Source organism: Ailuropoda melanoleuca, chromosome 2 (assembly GCF_002007445.2).
Source record: "Ailuropoda melanoleuca isolate Jingjing chromosome 2, ASM200744v2, whole genome shotgun sequence".
Classification (NCBI taxonomy): domain Eukaryota; kingdom Metazoa; phylum Chordata; class Mammalia; order Carnivora; family Ursidae; genus Ailuropoda; species Ailuropoda melanoleuca.
Window position 1 is genome coordinate 169,592,944 of NC_048219.1, and position 19,091 is coordinate 169,612,034.

General features: G+C 44.1%; 1 protein-coding gene across 1 annotated transcript in view; it reads left to right on the forward strand.

Annotated features, from left to right (window-relative positions):
* The window catches only part of PARD3B (par-3 family cell polarity regulator beta), a 1,011,045-nt gene that overhangs the window by 954,091 nt on the left and 37,863 nt on the right, over positions 1-19,091 (forward strand). The window contains exon 22 of the mRNA XM_034655034.1: positions 3,432-3,511. Within this exon, the coding sequence (XP_034510925.1) occupies positions 3,432-3,511 (80 nt within the window). The remainder of the gene's footprint in view (positions 1-3,431; positions 3,512-19,091) is intronic.

The following is a 19,091-nucleotide window of genomic DNA, read 5'->3' on the forward strand; positions in this document are numbered from 1 at the left end:
GCAATAATGGTAATAGCCATAATCATAGTGGTGGTGATGCTATTGTTACTATTCTTTTCCTTAATAGACTCTATTTCTTCCTTTACCAAACTCTTGACTTTCCCTGAAAACCAGTGCTTTTCTTTTTTAAATGCCTCCATATTGTTTCATTTTTGGCCTCTCGACTCAGAATGCCTTCTCCTGCTACTCCTACACCTTCTCCCCCCCAAAATTTCTCCTCATTCATATTCAAGTTTTCGATGAGGCTTCAACACCCGTATGAAGCTGTCTTCAACTCTGCCGGGTGGAGTTTTCTCTCTGTTTCTTCAGACTCCTACTGCGTCCTCTCTCATGCTGACACTCTAGCAGTGATCTCATTGCACCATAATTGCTTGCAGGCCTGTCTTCTCTATATTCAACTCAATGAAGAAATCCAGCCCTTGTTCATTCCTTTAAATATAGTGCCTAGCATGGCACTGGGGTGCAGTAGCTGCTCAGTAATCACCAAGTCCATGATCGCGTTGAAGATGCCGCCATGTTAATAGAGAAGCATGATATAAATATAATAATTAAATATCTACACAGTTGGTGAAGAACAGAAGAATTTTTTATATAGAAGCACGCCACCCATCTTTGGTCTATGTTCTGCTACTTCTGTGAAGTTTTTCCTGACACCTTCTGCTGTCACCTGTACTACTGTTAGTAATATGTCCTGAATGGCATGCGATCATACATTGTCCTACATCGTTCTTTAATCATTTCATTTCTGATGCTTGTTTTCCCAACAACACTAAATCTTCCGTAAGATAAGGATCATCCTACATTTCGTATAGTGTAAAGGATAACGCTGGCAGCTCACCAGAAGAAGAGGCACCTGGCTGCTGCCTCCTAGAGACACCAGGATGTGGACAGCCACCATTGGGCCAGGCCAGTTCTGGCTAACAGTGCTGAAAGTATTAACTTGGAGTTTTGTGGCCACCAGAAAAAGGATTACTTGTAAATGTCTAGAGCCATGCTAGGGATACATATGCATAATGCCCAACAATCACAATTAAATAATCTTCAGCATAGTCCTGGTATTCATGCTAATTCTTCCTCCATAACCACTAGGTTAAAAACAAAACAAACCTTAGGTAGAAGTGGCTGAGGACAGTAATTGTATCCTTCCCTTCTTTTTCTGTACCATTTCTTTATCCCATTTGTCTGATACTATCCTCGTCTTTGATCTTTGTTAGAAAGGTCAGTGGTTTAAATCAGGGCTTTTATCCTAATGCAGAGAATTCTCAGTCTCTCTGTAGTTGCTTCTAAGTTTGTATGTGCAATCTGCATCCTTCCCTTGGTAATCCACTGGGCTGTTGCCCTCTCAAATAACTCTGACTGTTGAAATATAAAGAGGTTTTGCAGAACACACTCTGAAGAGCCTCCTCTAATAATTTTTTTTAAGATTTTATTTTATTTATTTGACAGAGAGAGAGACAGCCAGCGAGAGAGGGAACACAAGCAGGGGGAGTGGGAGAGAAAGAACCAGGCTCTCAGCGGAGGAGCCTGATGTGGGGCTCGATCCCAGAACGCCGGGATCACTCCCTGAGCCGAAGGCAGATGCTTAACGCCTGCGCCACCCAGGCGCCCCTGAAGAGCCTCCTCTAATAATTTGACACCAGAAATAGTCTTTCTTACTCTGAGTGTATATACTTGTTTTGCAACACCTCTCACAATAAATCCTCCCTACACATGCTACCCAAGCTGGGATGGTGGTTTCTTAGAGAGCTNCTTAACGCCTGCGCCACCCAGGCGACCCTGAAGAGCCTCCTCTAATAATTTGACACCAGAAATAGTCTTTCTTACTCTGAGTGTATATACTTGTTTTGCAACACCTCTCACAATAAATCCTCCCTACACATGCTACCCAAGCTGGGATGGTGGTTTCTTAGAGAGCTAGAACTTTCAGCAGGAAGAAAATAACTTGCAAGTTGAATACCACCTAGAAAAATTTCGCCTACTGACTTCACACCATTCCTTGCCGTGCTTACTAGCAAACTCTTCCTTCCCCCTTATAATGGTCCAGGTGTTCCATTTACCCCTTCCATGCCCGTTCCATGAGGGCTAGCCCAGTATAACAGCCAGTACATAAGCAATCCACAAAACCACGTGTGTTGACATGAACAGGTGATGAANCTTATAATGGTCCAGGTGTTCCGTTTACCCCTTCCATGCCCGCTCCATGAGGGCTAGCCCAGTATAACAGCCAGCACATAAGCAATCCACAAAACCACGTGTGTTGACATGAACAGGTGATGAATTGATAAGTCAACAAGTACTTTTAAATACCTGGGTGCGTTCATCCTGTTTTTGGGTTGCTGTGATAGATGCAGAAGGACTATGTATCAAGTCTTTACATTCATAGAACCAGCACACTTTATTGAGAACATACGGGCCAGGCACTTCTCTTCGGAGTCTCAGAGGCTGATGGAGGAGACCAGAAGAGAGATGAACACAGGAAGTACAAAGGAAGGGGAAAAAATACTAAAGATCAACCCTAGATAGATAAGAGACAATCACTTCTCTGGGGTAGTTCCTACAGGAGGGAACTAAGTGAGGTTTGGGTGAGGGAGGGCTTCATGGAAGCTGTGGAGTAGACAGACAGTTGTTTGTCACCAACACCTGTTAGTAAAGGAAGGTTTCGTGGAAAAGGTACTTTTAAAAAATATGGTCCTGGGGCGCCTGGGTGGCTTAGTCAGTTGGGCGTCTGCCTTTGGCTCAGGTTGTGATCCCAGGGTCCTGGGATCCAGCATTGGACTCCCTGCTCAGGGAGTCTGCTTCTCCCTCTGTCCCTCCCCCATTTGTGCGCTCTCTTTCTCTCTCTTTCTCAAATAAATAAAGTCTTTTAAAAAGGATACGGTCCTTGTCACAGCCAAGAGGAGTCTAAAGAGACATAACAACTAAATATAATAAGGGATCCTGCAACAGGAAAGAGGTTGAGTAAAAATCCAAATCAACTTGGGCTCTAGTTAATAGTAATGTATCAATAGTGATTCATTAATTGTAAGAAATATACCATACTAATGTGAGATGTTAGGAATAGGGAAACTGAGTTCCAGGAACTCTGTATTGTTTCTCGGTTTTTCTGTAAGCCCCAAACCGTTCTAAAAACTAACGCCTATGTAAAAGGGGGGAAAAATGGTCTTACAGCCTACAGATTCTCCCTGGCTTGGTGACAGGAAGGGGTCAGTTAGACAATGACCCTTTTTGAAAGAAGTGACTTTGTTGTTAAATGCCATGTTTGTGGCTTGATCATCGATTCCTATGGCGACACTGAGATCTTGCTCGCTTTTCCATGGTTGGTTTTTGGCAGGCAGCAGCAGCATTTGTGCACTGATTACAATTTTGCAATGCATTGTCAGTAACCAGGGCGTATAATGGATCTTCATCTCTAATTACTTTTCTCTCCACAGGTGTCTGGAAAGGGTCCAGATGGGAACACGCACAACATCCGCTTTGAGGGAATGGAGAGACAGTACGCATCCTTACCCAGGTAGGTCACTCAGGGGGCTCCTATCACGAGCTTACCCTACAAATACAGTCTTTAGAGAAATCTACATGAAATAGAAATCTGGCTTTGAAACTGGGAATATGTTATAATTTTCCTTACCGCCATCTGCGACAACCCTCGTGCCATCTTCACAACTGTGCTAATAATTGAAACACTTGTGGGTTATTTTTTAAGGGAAGAAAATAGTATATCATTGCAATTGAACATGTCAGCAAGAATATTGGACGCAGAATGGAAATCCTAAGCCATTGCTATAAAAATAGTATTGAACATCCTGCACCAAGCTGAGGGACAATAAAATAGTAAATCCTCTGTCCCAGCAGTTACCTACAAGGAAGGGCGAGCCAACCTTAACCTTGGAGCTTCATGTGGGTGTTAAAAAGCAGGAGAGAAATGTGAACCTGGGAAGATGTTTTTTGCTTGATTTAGAATCTGATCGCGTTCGCTAGGCACTCAGCAAATATTGCTTAGGGGTGCAGGACAGAGGGGGAAGGAAACAATCGCGTGGGAAAAGTTCGCTTGGTGATTCTGGCCTAACACGATCCACTTACGCTGTAACTAGACACCCCCAAAAATGAGATACAATTCTCAAAGGCCTGTGCTCTTATCTCTGAGATGGAGAATAATTTTGGTCTGCTATCAGTAGCACATGACAAAGAGGAAAACTTTCCAAGATCATGTCTAGTGCAGCTACTATTGGGAGTGGAGCGGGACTGTGAGAAACCGTGAGTTCGGGGGTGGGGGGGAGAAACAAACAAAGAAAGGTTAGCGCCAGCCAGAAAACTGAAATGTTACGGAATATCTCCTTTTAAAAAGAGGGGGGAGGACCCTAAATAGAGCTTTTTCATCAAAGTGGAATCGTTGAAGTGTTATCCCAGAGGGAGTTACTGTGTCGAGTTTCACATTGGCTTTAATTCTATGTGTGAATTTACAAAAATACCATCCTGGATAGTGCAACAGGTGTAGCCTGAGTGACCATCTGCTCTTATAAATAGCATGTTGATTTTCAAAAGTAATAAAATCTCAAATCTAGTGGAGAACCAATTGTTAACACTGATCAGGCAGGATACTCAAACTACAATATTTTAAAAACTTCTATATGACTGTATCTTATTTATCTCCCTGTTTTCTTTTTTTGTATGTTGTCTCATAGTCTTTTCTCATTCTTGATTCCTTTCCTCTCCCTTATTTTTCCCTGGCCTAGTATTTTGTTTTCATTTAAAAAAAAATGTAAGTCATCTCCAAAATTTGCTTTAAATATAACATTTCTGGCTCTCAGTGTTGAAGTGTATGGAAATTGTGGTTGAGGCAGATGGAAAGTAGTATGTTCTTATGAGAGGGAAGAAAAAAAGAAAAAATTGGAAACAGTTTAATGTCGTCCTGGCCAACTTGCACCAGACTGCGGAAATGGATTTTTTCTTTTTTTGGTACAAATCAAAAGCACAGATATAACATTGAAAACTCTATAAATTTCACTCATTCATTCCCCGTATCTATTAATCTTCTCCTCCATATCAAGCCCTGAAAATCTGGAAATCAGAGACACGGTACCAGTCCATCCTCAGGACCTGACTCTCTCGGACAGGCGGCAGCAAATCAACTTTTTATGACAGTGCAACAAATGCTTAGTTTAGTAATTATTAGCACAAAGTCCTCTGAATTTCCAACTCCTATTTATTCTTACTAATAAGCCCTGAAATGCTCAATCATGGCTGACTCTCAACAAGTCTATTTTAGGATTAAACACTGCAGAGGGAGTTTTCTGACTAGGGGGATATATTTACGCTGTTTGTGGATCTGTAGCTATCATCACAGTGCATGAATTGACAAAATCCCGCCAACCCCAAGAATATAACTGTAGCTGGAAGGGAAGCATCTCAGACCAAAAACAATTGTGACCATCAGTGCGCTCACACGCACGCACGGTGGTAGGAGTGATTAGCTTCATGAGCAAACAGACCTTTGTGGCTCCCTGGCAACCAGAAGTCACCGTGATGGATAATAAATGGGACTCCGACAAATGCACGAGGTCCCTGGCACTAGTTTTCAAATGGAGGAGTTCCACCTGCAGTTTCCATCTCAGCCTCAAAAGGGGAGATGCAGAGCATCCTTACCGACGTGCCTCCAGTCTGTGGGGGGCTCCGTGTTCACCCAACAAGATGCAGAATGCAGGTGCAGGGGGCCTACTGCAGACCCAGCTCTGTGCACCAGCGACATTCACCCTGGTTTTCTAGCCTCCCTCACCTGGAGATTTTACTGTTCAGGGATGGAATCACAGCAGCTCCACTGATCTCCCTTTCCCAGGACAGAGAGGTGAGCGTGTCTCTATAGGCACCGCATCCCCTCTTTGTCACAGAGGCAGGGAGCTTTACCATATTTTATAGAGTTAAATTTTTAATTAAAAATAGGAATAATTCAGGGGCACCTGGGTGGCTCAGTCGGTTAAGTGCTGAACTCTTGATTTTGGCTCAGGTCATTATCTCAGCGTCCTGAGATGGAGACCCACTCCGGGCTCCGGGCTCAGTGGGGGATCTGCTTCTCTTCCTCTCCCTCTGCCCTTTCCCCCACTCATGCACTCTCTCTCTCTCTCTCTCTCTCAAATAAATAAAATAAATCTAAAAAAAATAGGAATAATTCTATCTATGGGAGTTGGTGGCCAACCTTTCAGTAAACTAAATGGGCTCCTGACTGAATTGGCTCCCCTGTGGTTGTGGAGAGCGTCACAAGAGTTTTTAAGTTAACTCAGTAATGCTGGTTTATATGCCAAATTTGGAACCACTGACACACAGAGAGAAAACGCACACACATCCCTCCCGCCCCCCGCCCCCCAGGCAGGGAGAGAGTTAGCAGCCCTGGTCAAGGGGCAGGCACCCTGCTCTGCGTTCATGGAACTCAGCCATCTTTAAAGCAGGCTCAGGCAGCCGGCTGCCAGGCTACAAGACCCTGCGCGCAGTAAAGCCAGACCCCTAGCCAGCCCAGGAGAAGACCGTTCCTAGCACTTGGTAGTTAGGATGTTGCCTAAGGCTAAGGGCTAAGGATGTTAAGTATATTGTTAAGCAATGTTCAATCTTCGGCCTCTGAAGAAGAATGACTTTATTTCTTGTCTCCTGAGGGTGGTGTTTTGGAAAGCAGCGCACAGTTGTAATACAACCTCGTTAGCAAACACCAGGCTTTTACCAGGACCGATGTTTTACCATCCTGCCCGGCCCCCCGGTTCTCTGGTAGTAAACAAGATGAAATCAGCCTTCCCTTCTTCGTGCCCGACACAAATGATGACTCACTCGGAGTGAGCGGGGAAGCGGTCGTTTCCTAGGCTGCTCTAATGTGTGAACACCAGTGTGTGTACTTTTGCAGGCAGCTGCTTTTTCCCTTCCGCCTCCCAGCCCCACTCTGTTTTTACAGGCCGCCTTGTGGTCAGTCCCGCCAGCAGAGAACGCACTACTCGCTCATCCCAGGCCTCCGTTGTTCCCACCTGGCCCATCCGTGGCCCCGCGGGATCCCATTATCCCTTCCCTGCAGGTGGTTCAGTGCATCGGCACATGAGGTTGCTCTTCCGGGCTTGTAAGCAAGTGTTGAGTCCTAAGGAGGGAGCAGAAACATCTCTTCTGTGGTCCGATACATGTGGGCGGTGAAAGGTTGCTGGAAAACCTCATAAAAATGCCTGTGTTGGTTCCACTACAAAATGCACATTATGCAGCCCCAGCTGGGCCCCTGCTGCTGTCCAGAATTCCTTTTAGTCGTGCTGTCGACTCCCTTGACTGTCCCACAGTGGCCGTTCCAACCCTGTTCTACTCCCGTTAAATTCTGTGAAGATGACTAAACCCCCCAAGCCCAGTCTCTAGAGATGACCTCACTTCCTTTCCTTTATGACCTTGAGACACTCAACATGAGCGCCTCCACTTCTGCTCCCCCCAGTTCAGACTCGCTGTCCTCACTGCCCACACTTCCTGAGGAGAGACCACGAGGGCAGGGACATGGAGTCAGGCCATAATGACAGCCCCAGCTCTGTCATTCATCACCTGGGCAAGTGACCTGACTGCTCCAGTCTCAGTCTTTTCATCTGCAAATGGGGCTGGTCTTAGGGCCTCTGTAGGGTGCCTGGTATGAGGAGTGAAGCAAAACCCTTAGTGAAGAGCCCACCTGACATATTTTAGGGATTTTTCCCCCATAGTGTTAGCTCTTTTTCATTTTATCTCTGGGGAAGATGTGTTTCTTGAGCGAGTCAGATCCATACAGCACAGCTCATTCCTGCTGGCTTCTCAGGGATCCTGTGCCATCAGCTACCCCTCTGTCACCTGCATCTTGGAGCCCCTGGCAGTTGCTTCCCCCTCCCCGCCGCCTGCTATTGTAAATGCGTAGACTGAGGTGCAGTCCCGTGAGAGCCCGGAGCATGGACAAGGGGAGTGCCAACACCTGTGTGGCGATACGCCGGGGGTATAACAGAGACTAAAGGATTAGCCAACTCTGGGGAAGGACCAGTGGTCCAGATGGTCAAGAGCAAGAGGACGTAGCAAACACATATGATCTGAGCAACAAGCTGTACTGAGGGACTTGTTGGAGGATAGGAATTCTTGTGGGTCGGGAGTTTCATATAAGGCTCAGGTGGCAGGACAACTCCATGCGCTTGACTCCAGTGCATCAGAAAAAACAAAGACCTTCCCTCCAGGGAGGTCCCACATTTCCTACCTTAAGAAGAGTGGCTCATCCCTATCAGCTCTATTTCCACAGCACCCACTGGCATGGTAGCCTCTTGCCCTGGGTTTCTGACACTGATACTGATACTTCTAGCTGATTCTGCCTCTAGCTTCTTTCCTCTCCCATGTAGATTCTCTCTGAGCAGCTGCCTTCATTCCTGGCTAACCTTCCTATCTCACTCTTCATGGGACCCCAGTTACGACTGCCTGCTTGACACCTCCATCCTTCTACCTCCGAGATAGTTCAGAGTTCACATGCCCAAACCCCAGACCTCACTGTCATGTTTTTTAGCTCTCCTTACTTTTAATTTCCATGACATCGATTTGGCACTTTTCTAGTGCCACTGAAAACACCCTGGATTCTATTATGAAGCTTTGCTGCCCCTTTCCAATCCTTTGGATTATAAATTCCTCAAAATAAGGCGTATTATTTTATATCCACCATGTTTTACATCCACTGCCAGAAGCTAACACAGGACCATGTATATAACAGGTTTTTAATATATTGGCATACAGATGAAAATAGATTTGTTTTTATGTAAGGAAGTGATGGAAAAGAATTTCTTCAGAGTTTCCTTGACCATTTGTTTCAGGACGCTGTTTTCCAACATAACACTAATTTTTCATGAGAATGTCTCTTTTCCCTGGAATCCGTAGAAGTCCAGACTTCTAAACAGTCCAGGTATCTACTGACTTATGTAATGTTCACAGCAATCCTGTGACTCCAGAGCAACCCTGTTATTGTCTCCATTTCGTATTCATAGGCAAGAGCACAAGTACAATTGCCCAAGTTCAACAGCTAGAGATGGCAGACGTGGGATTTGAACCCAAGCAGTCTGGCTGCAAGTTTGTACATTTAACCTCTAGAATTAAGGTTATCCAGCTCAGAGTCAGAACCAAACTCTGTGGGGGCACCTGGCTGACTCAGTCAGTGGAACATGCAACTCATGATCTTGGGGTTGTAAGTTCAAACCCCACATTGGATATAGAGATTACTTAGAAATAAAAAAAAAATTATCCTTGTTCTCCGGAATTACATACTGACTGATATATTTAAAGGTAAAGGATCATGATACATGCAGCCTAAGCCCAAATAGTTAAGAAATATAAAGATTACAAAAAAAAAAAAAAAAAGAATCAAACTGTCATTATCACACTCCCTTGTATCATTTGCTCACCTTCTTATCTTCCTCCCTCAACTGTAAGTACCTTTGAGGACAGGGACTATGTCTTATTCATCTTCGTATATGACACAGAACATTACTAATATACAGGTTAGGTAATGCCTACCAACCATCTCTGTAATGCTGTCATAAAATCAATTCTTTTTCCATCCCCTTGGGTCCTTCCCTTGAAATATGAACAATTTAATGCGTAATTGCTAGATGAACATTAAGCAATATATTTTGTCTACCAAAAAGAGAATCCTGTTTTGTTAGAACACTCCCGAGAGTTGAAAAAGCAGTATCTGCAAATTGGTACTTTGGTTCTTTAAGATTAAGAATAATGTCTACCCAGAAGGAAAAAAAAAAATGACAAGGCATTTTCGGGTAGAAAGCTGCATCCAATCCCAAGGAGAGAGAGACTCCCTTTCCCGAGATTGATGCGGGACAGAGCCCTGCTCAGGCTATACTTGGCTCCCAGTCCTGATGTTCCTCTAACCCATATTACATAAATTACTTGAGGGGGAGAAAAATGTGTCTCTGATCGTCTCAAGCAGCTTTAACTTGGCTGTGTAATGAGAAGCAACATACTAGAACTGATTTCGGGTAGAAAGAGCAACTTTAGAAGAAGCAAACAGCTTATGCTTGCTTCCTAGGAACCCAAAATAAACTTGCTTCCTAAGTGTGTTCCCAGTGTTTTCGTGTTGGGAAGGATTGTGTTCAGATCAGAAGAACATGCCATAAGAACATACTTCCGCTTTAACATTTCAGTTGGTTCATTTTGTCGGTTTCAGCTTTCTTGTCTGCATATGCTTTTGCCCACCCAGGAAGACTCAATCACAAGCACACAGCTAATTTTGAAGCTTGCGACCTACACCCTGCCTACTACATCGTATTATCCCTGACAGCCTTTTATCTGGGCCTCCTCTGGGCCCTCGACTGTCATTTACCTGCTGCTTGAAGACCTTCTCCCTTCCTGATTGCTCTGGTTCTCTTCGGGTGAGCTTCTGCTCTGCTCACAGCTATTCAATTTTCCTGTGCCAACCTTGCATTGTTTCATAGCACTTGCCAAGCAGATGGCAGTGACATTTGAGTTCTGCAAAGATTCCTACCAATGCCACAGGACTGGTCTTTGCTGAAGCTAAGCCAGGGATTGAGTGAGTACAATGGAAACATGAGCAATTAGCACACATTAGATGTATATGTGTGTGAGTGCATGTCCAGTGTGCATGGGACTTTGGCCATCTGGGCCTGTGGAAGTCGACAAAGTCTCCACGTTGCCTGATTAAGTACTTTTCTCTGCCACAGAGCCAGTTTGTCAAATAAGAGGCTTCGTGAGCATATATGCACTGCTCCCAGCAGGCATAGCAGGAGTCAGATGTCCAGCCAGAGTTTGAGGCCATTCCAGCACCTCCTTCTCCACAAGGCACTAGACAGGGGTCTGTTGCACATCACCTAGATAGGGCTAATCATGGCCAGTCTTTCTGACACCTTCCTGGTGGCACAACTTTATCTGAACTGCCTTTCTGTGCGTGAAAGGCCACCTTTCAGTGCTCAAGTCTGTGATCACTGCCCTGACTTTGGAAGGAAGCTAAGACAAGCTAAAAGAACCTGTCTAGATCATATCTTCTGCACCCACATATGACAGAACGTAATGCTTTTTGAAAATCAGGGAAGCCCTGGGACTGCACCACTTTAAACGTTCCCTCTCCTCTGGCTCCCTGCACTGAAAATCTAGTCTCCACTTCTGCTATGCGAAGTCAGCTGCCTGTTTTGGCTCCTCTGACACCACCTCACTCCGTGCAGAGGATAAAATGATGAATTAGTGGCGATTTAATTCTTTGTGAGATGAAGATATCTCCATTGTCAACTGAAACTTCCTGAAAAATGCAAAAAGCCCTAGCACATAAGACCGCTGCAAGATGCCAAACAGCTGAGATCAGGGGGTTAATGCTACTGCCGTATCATTTTTATGTCACTTAGTTCCTCCGATAAAAGTCCATTTTAATCAAACTTTTCATCATTTCCTCGTAGCCAATATATCCTTGATGCCAGTTAGAATATTTAATATTAATTATTCAGTGGAAGGCCTCCATTATGAGTTTAGTTAGACAATTAGTGATATAAAACATGTTAAGGCCCATTATGGTATTGATGTCCCCAAAACAGTTTTCACTGAATCTTGATGGACCACATATATTAAATTCCACAGATCTTTACTTTTCCCTCATTGTCCCTAGAAAATTCTAAACTATGACGTGTCTGTTCGTTCAATACTCCTTTTAGACGAGGAGGGTGTGCCTGCTATTTCAACAGCGCCAAATCTAATATTACCTTGAACTTGAAACATATTAAGCTCGGTAAACGCACTTCCGTATTTTCCCTCCTACACCTTTTTGACTTTTAGCATTTATTGCCCACTTCTCCAGCCAAAAGAAAACAAAAGATTTCTTTTGTGCCTAGGCAGCTGCTCCGTGGAGATTGTTGCTCTGTCTGTAATTTCTCATATTCTTTGGTTATTCTTGATGTTTTCCTATTGTATCGTCACTCCACCATCTGCCGCCAGAAGCTCATGGCCCGGGATGACCGTGGTGAGTTTCCTGACCCTACTGAAGGGCTTTGTGTGATGTGCACTCTGCACCTGCCTCCCTCCGTCGTTCGCAGCTCTCCAGCCATTTGCTGCCATCCCCTGGCCTAAGTGCCTTAGTTTGTCCTGGTATCAACCTACCGCAGGCAGAGACACTCTGAATAAACCAAGTGGATGAATTCGTTACCATATCTGGCTCATATGTGTTTGTGAGGGCCATGTTTTATGGATCTTTAAAATGACATCACATGGCTCAACTGTGCAGGCATCTCAGATAAAAAGCAAGGGCCTCCCCAAGGCATGAACACATGATGTCTTCAGCAGGAATACAGAAGAGTAAAATCACTAGGTTGAATTTCCATTTTTGTTCACCAAAATCTGCCTGCAGATGGTTTCAAAGATGCCACATTTACTCCTAAGCTAGCCGATTATATTTGAAAAGGAAATCAACCCAAGAACAATGAAGGCGAAGGCAGAAGGGGCGATGTAAGTGTGTGCAACACCTACCACGCGCCATGTACTTTCTGTGGGTTGTCTCACTTTCTGCTCACTGTCTAACTGCGTAGGAGTCGTTATGATGCTCATTTTGGAAAAGGAAAAAAATCCGTCCTTGAATGGGCAAGATCAGAATCAGATCTCAAACTCAGTTCTTTCTGGTTTTCAAGATCTTTTTTCTTTTGCTTTACCAGACCACGGACACTGACAAGTTAGGGAGAGGGTGGAATACAGCAGTTTTTTTCTCGAGTAACGTGAGTTCATGGAAAGGAAGAGATCTTGGACCATATTAGAAATACATTCATTGTTTCTTAGGGCTCCAAAGAACATGGGAAATGTTGAAACCTGCAGGTGGTGAAAAAGCAATAAAATACAATAAGACAAATAATAGGGAATTTATGGGAAAAAACAAAATTGCTTTTGAAGCATATCATTTTTCGTCTTATATCACTGTTTTCCCTGAGTAAAAACAAGATAGCCACATTTTCCTTACAGCGATTATTCTGTTCCTATCGGGAGCATAAATAAGGATTCAGAGGGCTCCATCTAGGGCTGCATGGGCACAGCGGCTGCGTCCCCCAAGTGCATGGACCAGGTTCCCGACCCCCGCCTGCGCTCTGCGCAGCCCTTCCACGGCAGCGCTTATAATGGGGCATCGGGGAGGAACCAACACTTGCTAAGCATTTATTGTGCTCTAAGAACTCTAGTGGGTACTTCAAATCTGACCTCATTTTTTCTAGCAACAATCCTGAAATAAATATTATTATCCCAATTGATAGATGAAGAAACCGAGGCTCGAGATCCAAAGGGATAGGGTCAGGGTTACACATAGAATAAATGGCAGGCTTTGGATTTGGTCTAGCTCTTTCTACCTCTGAAACCTCTAGACTCTTGATAAATTAAGTTGTCTTGTGCCAAGCTGGCTGGAAACAAGTAGGAAAGAAGCAGTCAGTGACCGTGCCTTACTGAGGCAGCCCTCGCTGTGCTGACCCCAGCTTGAATCACTGCAGGATGTAGCTCGAAGACATGAACGTGAACAAACCCCTAATAGGCATTCCAAACTACTAAGAACAGCAGCCATGAACCACAGAGCTCCCCTTAGCACATATAAAGCCCCACCTCCTTCCAGACAAAGCATCTTTTAAACAGTGCTCTTTGTTAAAGACAACCTCTCTGTTATGCTCGTGTTTAAAAAATATACCAATTGATTCCACTTCTGCAATTTTCATAGCCAGGAAAGTATTGTTGCTTCTTGCACGGTATTGGCCTGGCAGATCCTCAGGGGACATGGCTGCGAGGTAAACGCCAGATAACTGTGGAAGGATGGCATCAATTGACTGTATTGCTTCAAGTCCAGAGAAGAGAGCTTTGGCAGTCAATTACCACGGAGGTGCCACACGAGCCCATCTGTGCCCTGGATTCATGTGACACAGGCCCCCTAACCTCAGTCATTGTGCCAGGAAACACCTTGGTCCAGCTCCATCATTTCTAGCAAAGGCAAACATTTGCAATACAAATGTGGGAAGGGTTGGTACAAAAAGAGCAACATCCAGAATGTGTTCTTGCTTAGATTCCAAGTCTTCAATTAAGCCTAGATTGAAGTGGTTCGGGCTTGTCCCAACAGAGGGTTGTCCCATGCAACGATCACAAAACTGACCCTTGTGGTTGAACATGGAGTGACATGTTAAAGAGGTAGGAACCTGGCAGTTCTCCCTGGCCACTCTCCACCGACAATACACTCTGGGGCATGAGAAGTCGCCTTTCAACTTGGCCATTGCTTGGAAGTGAAGACAGGGTGGTGACTGCTCAGATAAGGTGTCTGCCCACTAATTGCTTGCATGTAGCTGAGGCAAATGCACACCCATTTCCAGAAATGATAGTGTCTGACAGCCTGGGTTTTACAAGGTACCGGAAAGAGCTGTAATTGCTGCAGGAGAGGTTTAAGATGGAAAATAAGCAATGTTGAGCTATTTTAAGAAGGAGTTGCCACAATGAAGTTTTTCTTCTGGAAACAGTCCTATAAAATCAGGATCAGAGTTTATGCTTGCTTGATCACTTTCCACTGATATGTTGGTGCCTTTGACAATTTATGCTAAATGGTCTAGACTGTGTAACACCCTTTTACAGTTTTGTTTTGTTTTTTTCTAACATCCAGAATCAGGTCCATATATAAGCCAGAGCTTCTAGCCAGTATTCTGTGAGTAATTTCCAGATGTGTTGCGTGTAATATGGCCAAGATAATGGAGTAGTGCTTTCTGTGGATTGGTTACAGACAAGTCACTTACGTTACCACCTTGTCAACAGCTTGAATTCCATAGTTTTTCTGGTCACTGCCTTCATATCTGATTTTTTTTTAAACCCAGATCAGTTCTGAATTGTTCAGAGCTAACTGTGCAATTTTATTAGCCTAAACAGATGAGCTTAAAAAGTCATCTATGCTTGTTTATTCCTTCATTTAACACCTATTGCTGACCACCTACTTAGCACAATACACTCCATAGGCCTTGAAGATACAATAAGAATCCCACAAGACACAATCCTTGGACTAGGAAGTTTGTAATCGAGTGGAAAAGATAATAATTGTACAGCCACAAAGAAAACATAAAATTTCAATCCGGCCTCTTATGAAAAACAAGAGATACGTGATTCCAGAAAACAGGGGAAATTGGACTGAATCAAGGGAGGGAATGACACTTGAGCTGTGACCTGAAGGTTAGAGAAAAGACATAAGGAACATTCCAGGCAGGGAAAACAACATGTGCAAAGGCCTTGTGGTAGGAGATGGCACAGTGAACTGAGAGACTGAAATAAGGCTGGGACGGAGACTGCAAGAGCCAAGCAGGAGAAGCAGGTAGAAGTCAGACCATGAGGGGCGCCTGGGTGGCACAGCGGTTAAGCTTCTGCCTTCGGCTCAGGGCGTGATCCTGGCATTGTGGGATCGAGCCCCACATCAGGCTCCTTCGCTAGGAGCCTGCTTCTTCCTCTCCCACTCCCCCTGCTTATGTTCCCTCCCTCGCTGGCTGTCTCTATCTCTGTCAAATAAATAATAAAATAAAATCTTTAAAAAAAAAAAAAAAAGAAGTCAGACCATGAGTGGTTAAGTATGTTTATATTTGTCCAAACACTCATTAGAAACCCTTTATGGGTTTTAAGCAGGAGGAAGTCATAGATATGTGTGTGTGTGTGTGTGTGTGTGTGTGTGTGTGTGTGTGTGTTTTAGCTGCAGGGTGAAGAATAGACTGGAGGGAGGTAGGATGCAAACCAGTTAAAGGATATTGCTGTAGCTCAGGCAGGAGATGGTGGGGCATCCAGGGGTGGTGGTGATGACAGCAGAGATGGGAAGAGATGGTGGGAAGAACTGACAGAATGTTCTGTTGGAGTGCATGTGGATATGTGGGAGGTAAGTAAAGCCAGGTGTCAAGAACAAATCCCCACACAATGGCATGGGTTGTGGTACCATTCCCCAAGAGAGGAAGTCCTGGGAGAGGACCAGGTTTGGGGAAGAGGGGAGGATCATGAGTGTGAGTTGAGACGTGCTAGATTCAAAGTGCCTTTTAGACTTCCAGAAGGAGATCCTGAAATGTACAGCAGAACAGCTGAACAAGGAAGGGAAGTACGATGGCTAATCCAGGCTGTTAGACCAATGTGTACTCTTGAACACAGAAGACTCCAGGGCATATCAAGGGTGATGATGTCATAAACCGCAGAGTCTCCTACTCGGAAAGTACAAAAAGAATCAGGTGGACGGCGCAAATTGCATGGGACTGGCCTCCAGTCTGTGGTTATGACATGTCTTCCCTGCTTATATGGACAGCAAAGGCTTATCTACCACTGTCTGTGTAATTTCATTCTGGAAATTATATTTTTCTCAAGTAGTAAGCATTGGTGACTTAATGCCATCTGGCATTCTGTGACTAAGCACATCTCTGACCCTATAAAGTGTAAGCATGAAGATAATAAGCGGAAATCATTTTGGTAACTATGCTGTCCCTAAAAGAATATTCTTGTTCTTCAGAAATATGCACTGAAATAGTTAGGGATAAAAAAACACGAGTCTCCAATTTACTCTTAAATGGTTCCAGAAATAATAATATGTATATGTAATAATAGGTGTGTGTGCATGTTTGTAAGTATGGAGAGAAAGAGGGCGCATGGAGGGGAAGGGAACAGACTGAAAGAAAAGAGAATGAATGAAAAAGTAAATGGGGCAAATGGGAAGCTGTGGTAAATCTGGAGAAAGGATACAGGGAATCCCTTTCACTATTGCTGCAGCAGCAGAACAACAATAACAAGGAACGGTGGGAGGTCCCATAATTTTCTAGTGCCAACTCAAAAGTAAAAAATGTCCTCGTTCTGAAGTCTGGGGCTGGGTTCGCCCCGAAAGCAGAGCCTGGGACAGAGATTTGAGAGCAAGTGATTTTATTTGGGAAGTGATCCCAGGAAGTATTGGAAGGAGAGTGAGGAAGAACAGGGAAGAAAGCCAGTCTATACTGCATTCACGAGCAGGTTACCACGGCAGGCAATGGGGATCAGTTCGGCTAGGGCCCTCTGGAAATAGTCCGGAACGCGTTCACACCTTGTGCCACCCGAGAGCAAGGATGTTGCAGAATTTGTCCCACGAGTCCTATTTGTCCTTGGCTAAGGATTGCTCCTGAAGGAGCCAGCTCCCCAGCACTTCTGCCTATCTAGAGCACTGGGACCAGGAAGCCTCAAGCCAAGAAGCACAGCTATGTGGATTAAGTCCTGTAGTGGACCGGAAGTGGGGAGAGCTGGGTGGGACAGAGCAGCGCTGCTACAGCGAGTGAGCCGAAGTCCCAGGGTCAAAGTGGATCAGTCCTGACATCCTTTCACCGGAGGAAAATACATGGTCATTAAGTAGCTCCAGACAGTCTTGATGCATTCATTTTATTTTTGAAGGAGGTGTTGTTCGAACTGGTTATGTCTTCTGGAACACAATGAATAATGATAGAATTGACAGAGCCGCCCCAGAGCGGAACCTCGGAAGAATGTATTTCCGGTTTCTCTGTTTCACTCAAATATACAATTCATCAAAATGATGGAAAGTCTTTGATGAGTTCATTTTCTGTCGAGTCCGTGTTCAGAACCTGACTGAAATACGGCAGCACCTCCGAGAATGCCAGAATAGGAAAGCCTCGGGGAAAAGGGAATTTGGTACTTAGGTGCCTAACTCAAGCATGTCCGTTAATGCGTGATGCCAGTTTGAGGATCTGCAGTGACTTGACTTATGATCATGGCTATAAACACGTACCTGGTCAGGTTTGCATAGATTTCAACAGGCCACCTTTGCTCCAATTAAGAATAGCAAGAACTTGACCAAATGCAGGGACTGGTCATAGAGCTGTAGTCAGATTGCACCCATGGTCTTGCCCTAGCATGAGAGTTTCTGTGGATATCAGTGTTGTATCCATGAAGCCTATACAACTGGATCAATCACATCCAGTTAGTTAAGATGCTTAAGCTCGTCTTCCTGAGAACAAAATGTATGAGTTATAAATCAAACAGGCTACAGGATAAAATCCTAACATGTAATTATTAGGTGAAAGAGTATTTTTAAAGTTCTTGATATATATTGCCAGACTGACCTCTAAAAAGGTTGTCCCAACTTACACTTCACCAGCACTGAATATAAAGTACTTTTTTAACTTGTGTGAATGTAATCAATTAAGAACTACCAATTGTGATCACAAATTGTTTTAATTTGTAAGTCCTTTACTTGTAATGAAGTTGACTGTTTCTCACATGTTTATGGAATTGGTATTTTTTTCAGTCTATGGTAGCTCATCTGTTTTCATGTCTGTCTAGGTTTTAATGCTTCTTGATTTACTAGAGCTCATCATATATTAAGGACATTAACACTTTGTCGTATGTTAATATTATTTTAACTTTAAATTATACTTATGACAAATAGGAGTTTATACTTTTTATAAGTTCAATCTTCAATCTTTCAGCTTATTATTTATTCTTTGTTTTTATATGTAAGAGTTGTCTTCCATCGTGAGACCACATAAACATTTACCTATTTTTCTTCCAGTTATTTATGATTTTATTTATTTCTTAATTATTTATTGTACTGCAGGATACTTTGAACACACATGTCACGCTAAGCAGTAATGTGCTTTCATAACATAGTTTCAAGCAGTATCAACTGTGATTTGTTGTAATCATAAAGAACACATGTCGTCTGGACACCCATGTAAATAGCTTTGTGCAGTTAATGTGGAAGATATCTGTGCAGTTTATTGACATGCGTCAAGCAGCCGCTTGTTTGTCCTTGCTCTCACTGCAGTTGTGTATTGTGTCAGGACACACGAGGTCTTCCGGGTCCTGGGAGTACTCAGAATCACCCATGTGGGCTTCTTTCTTGAGGTGGCCCTTCCTCTTGCAAAATATGTGCTCCTGTCTTTGCCCTCTGCCAGCTGAGGTGACCCTCTGCGGCACGAACATGGTGTGACTGTTGAGCTGACACGCATGCCCTGTGTCCGTTGGAACATGCACACCTGTGTTCCTCAGATCTGCTTGATGAGAACTCCAGGTGTGCTCCCCGAAGACAGTATTCATACCATTGGAAGTTGCTCTTTGAATTTCTGTGAGAAAGATACAGT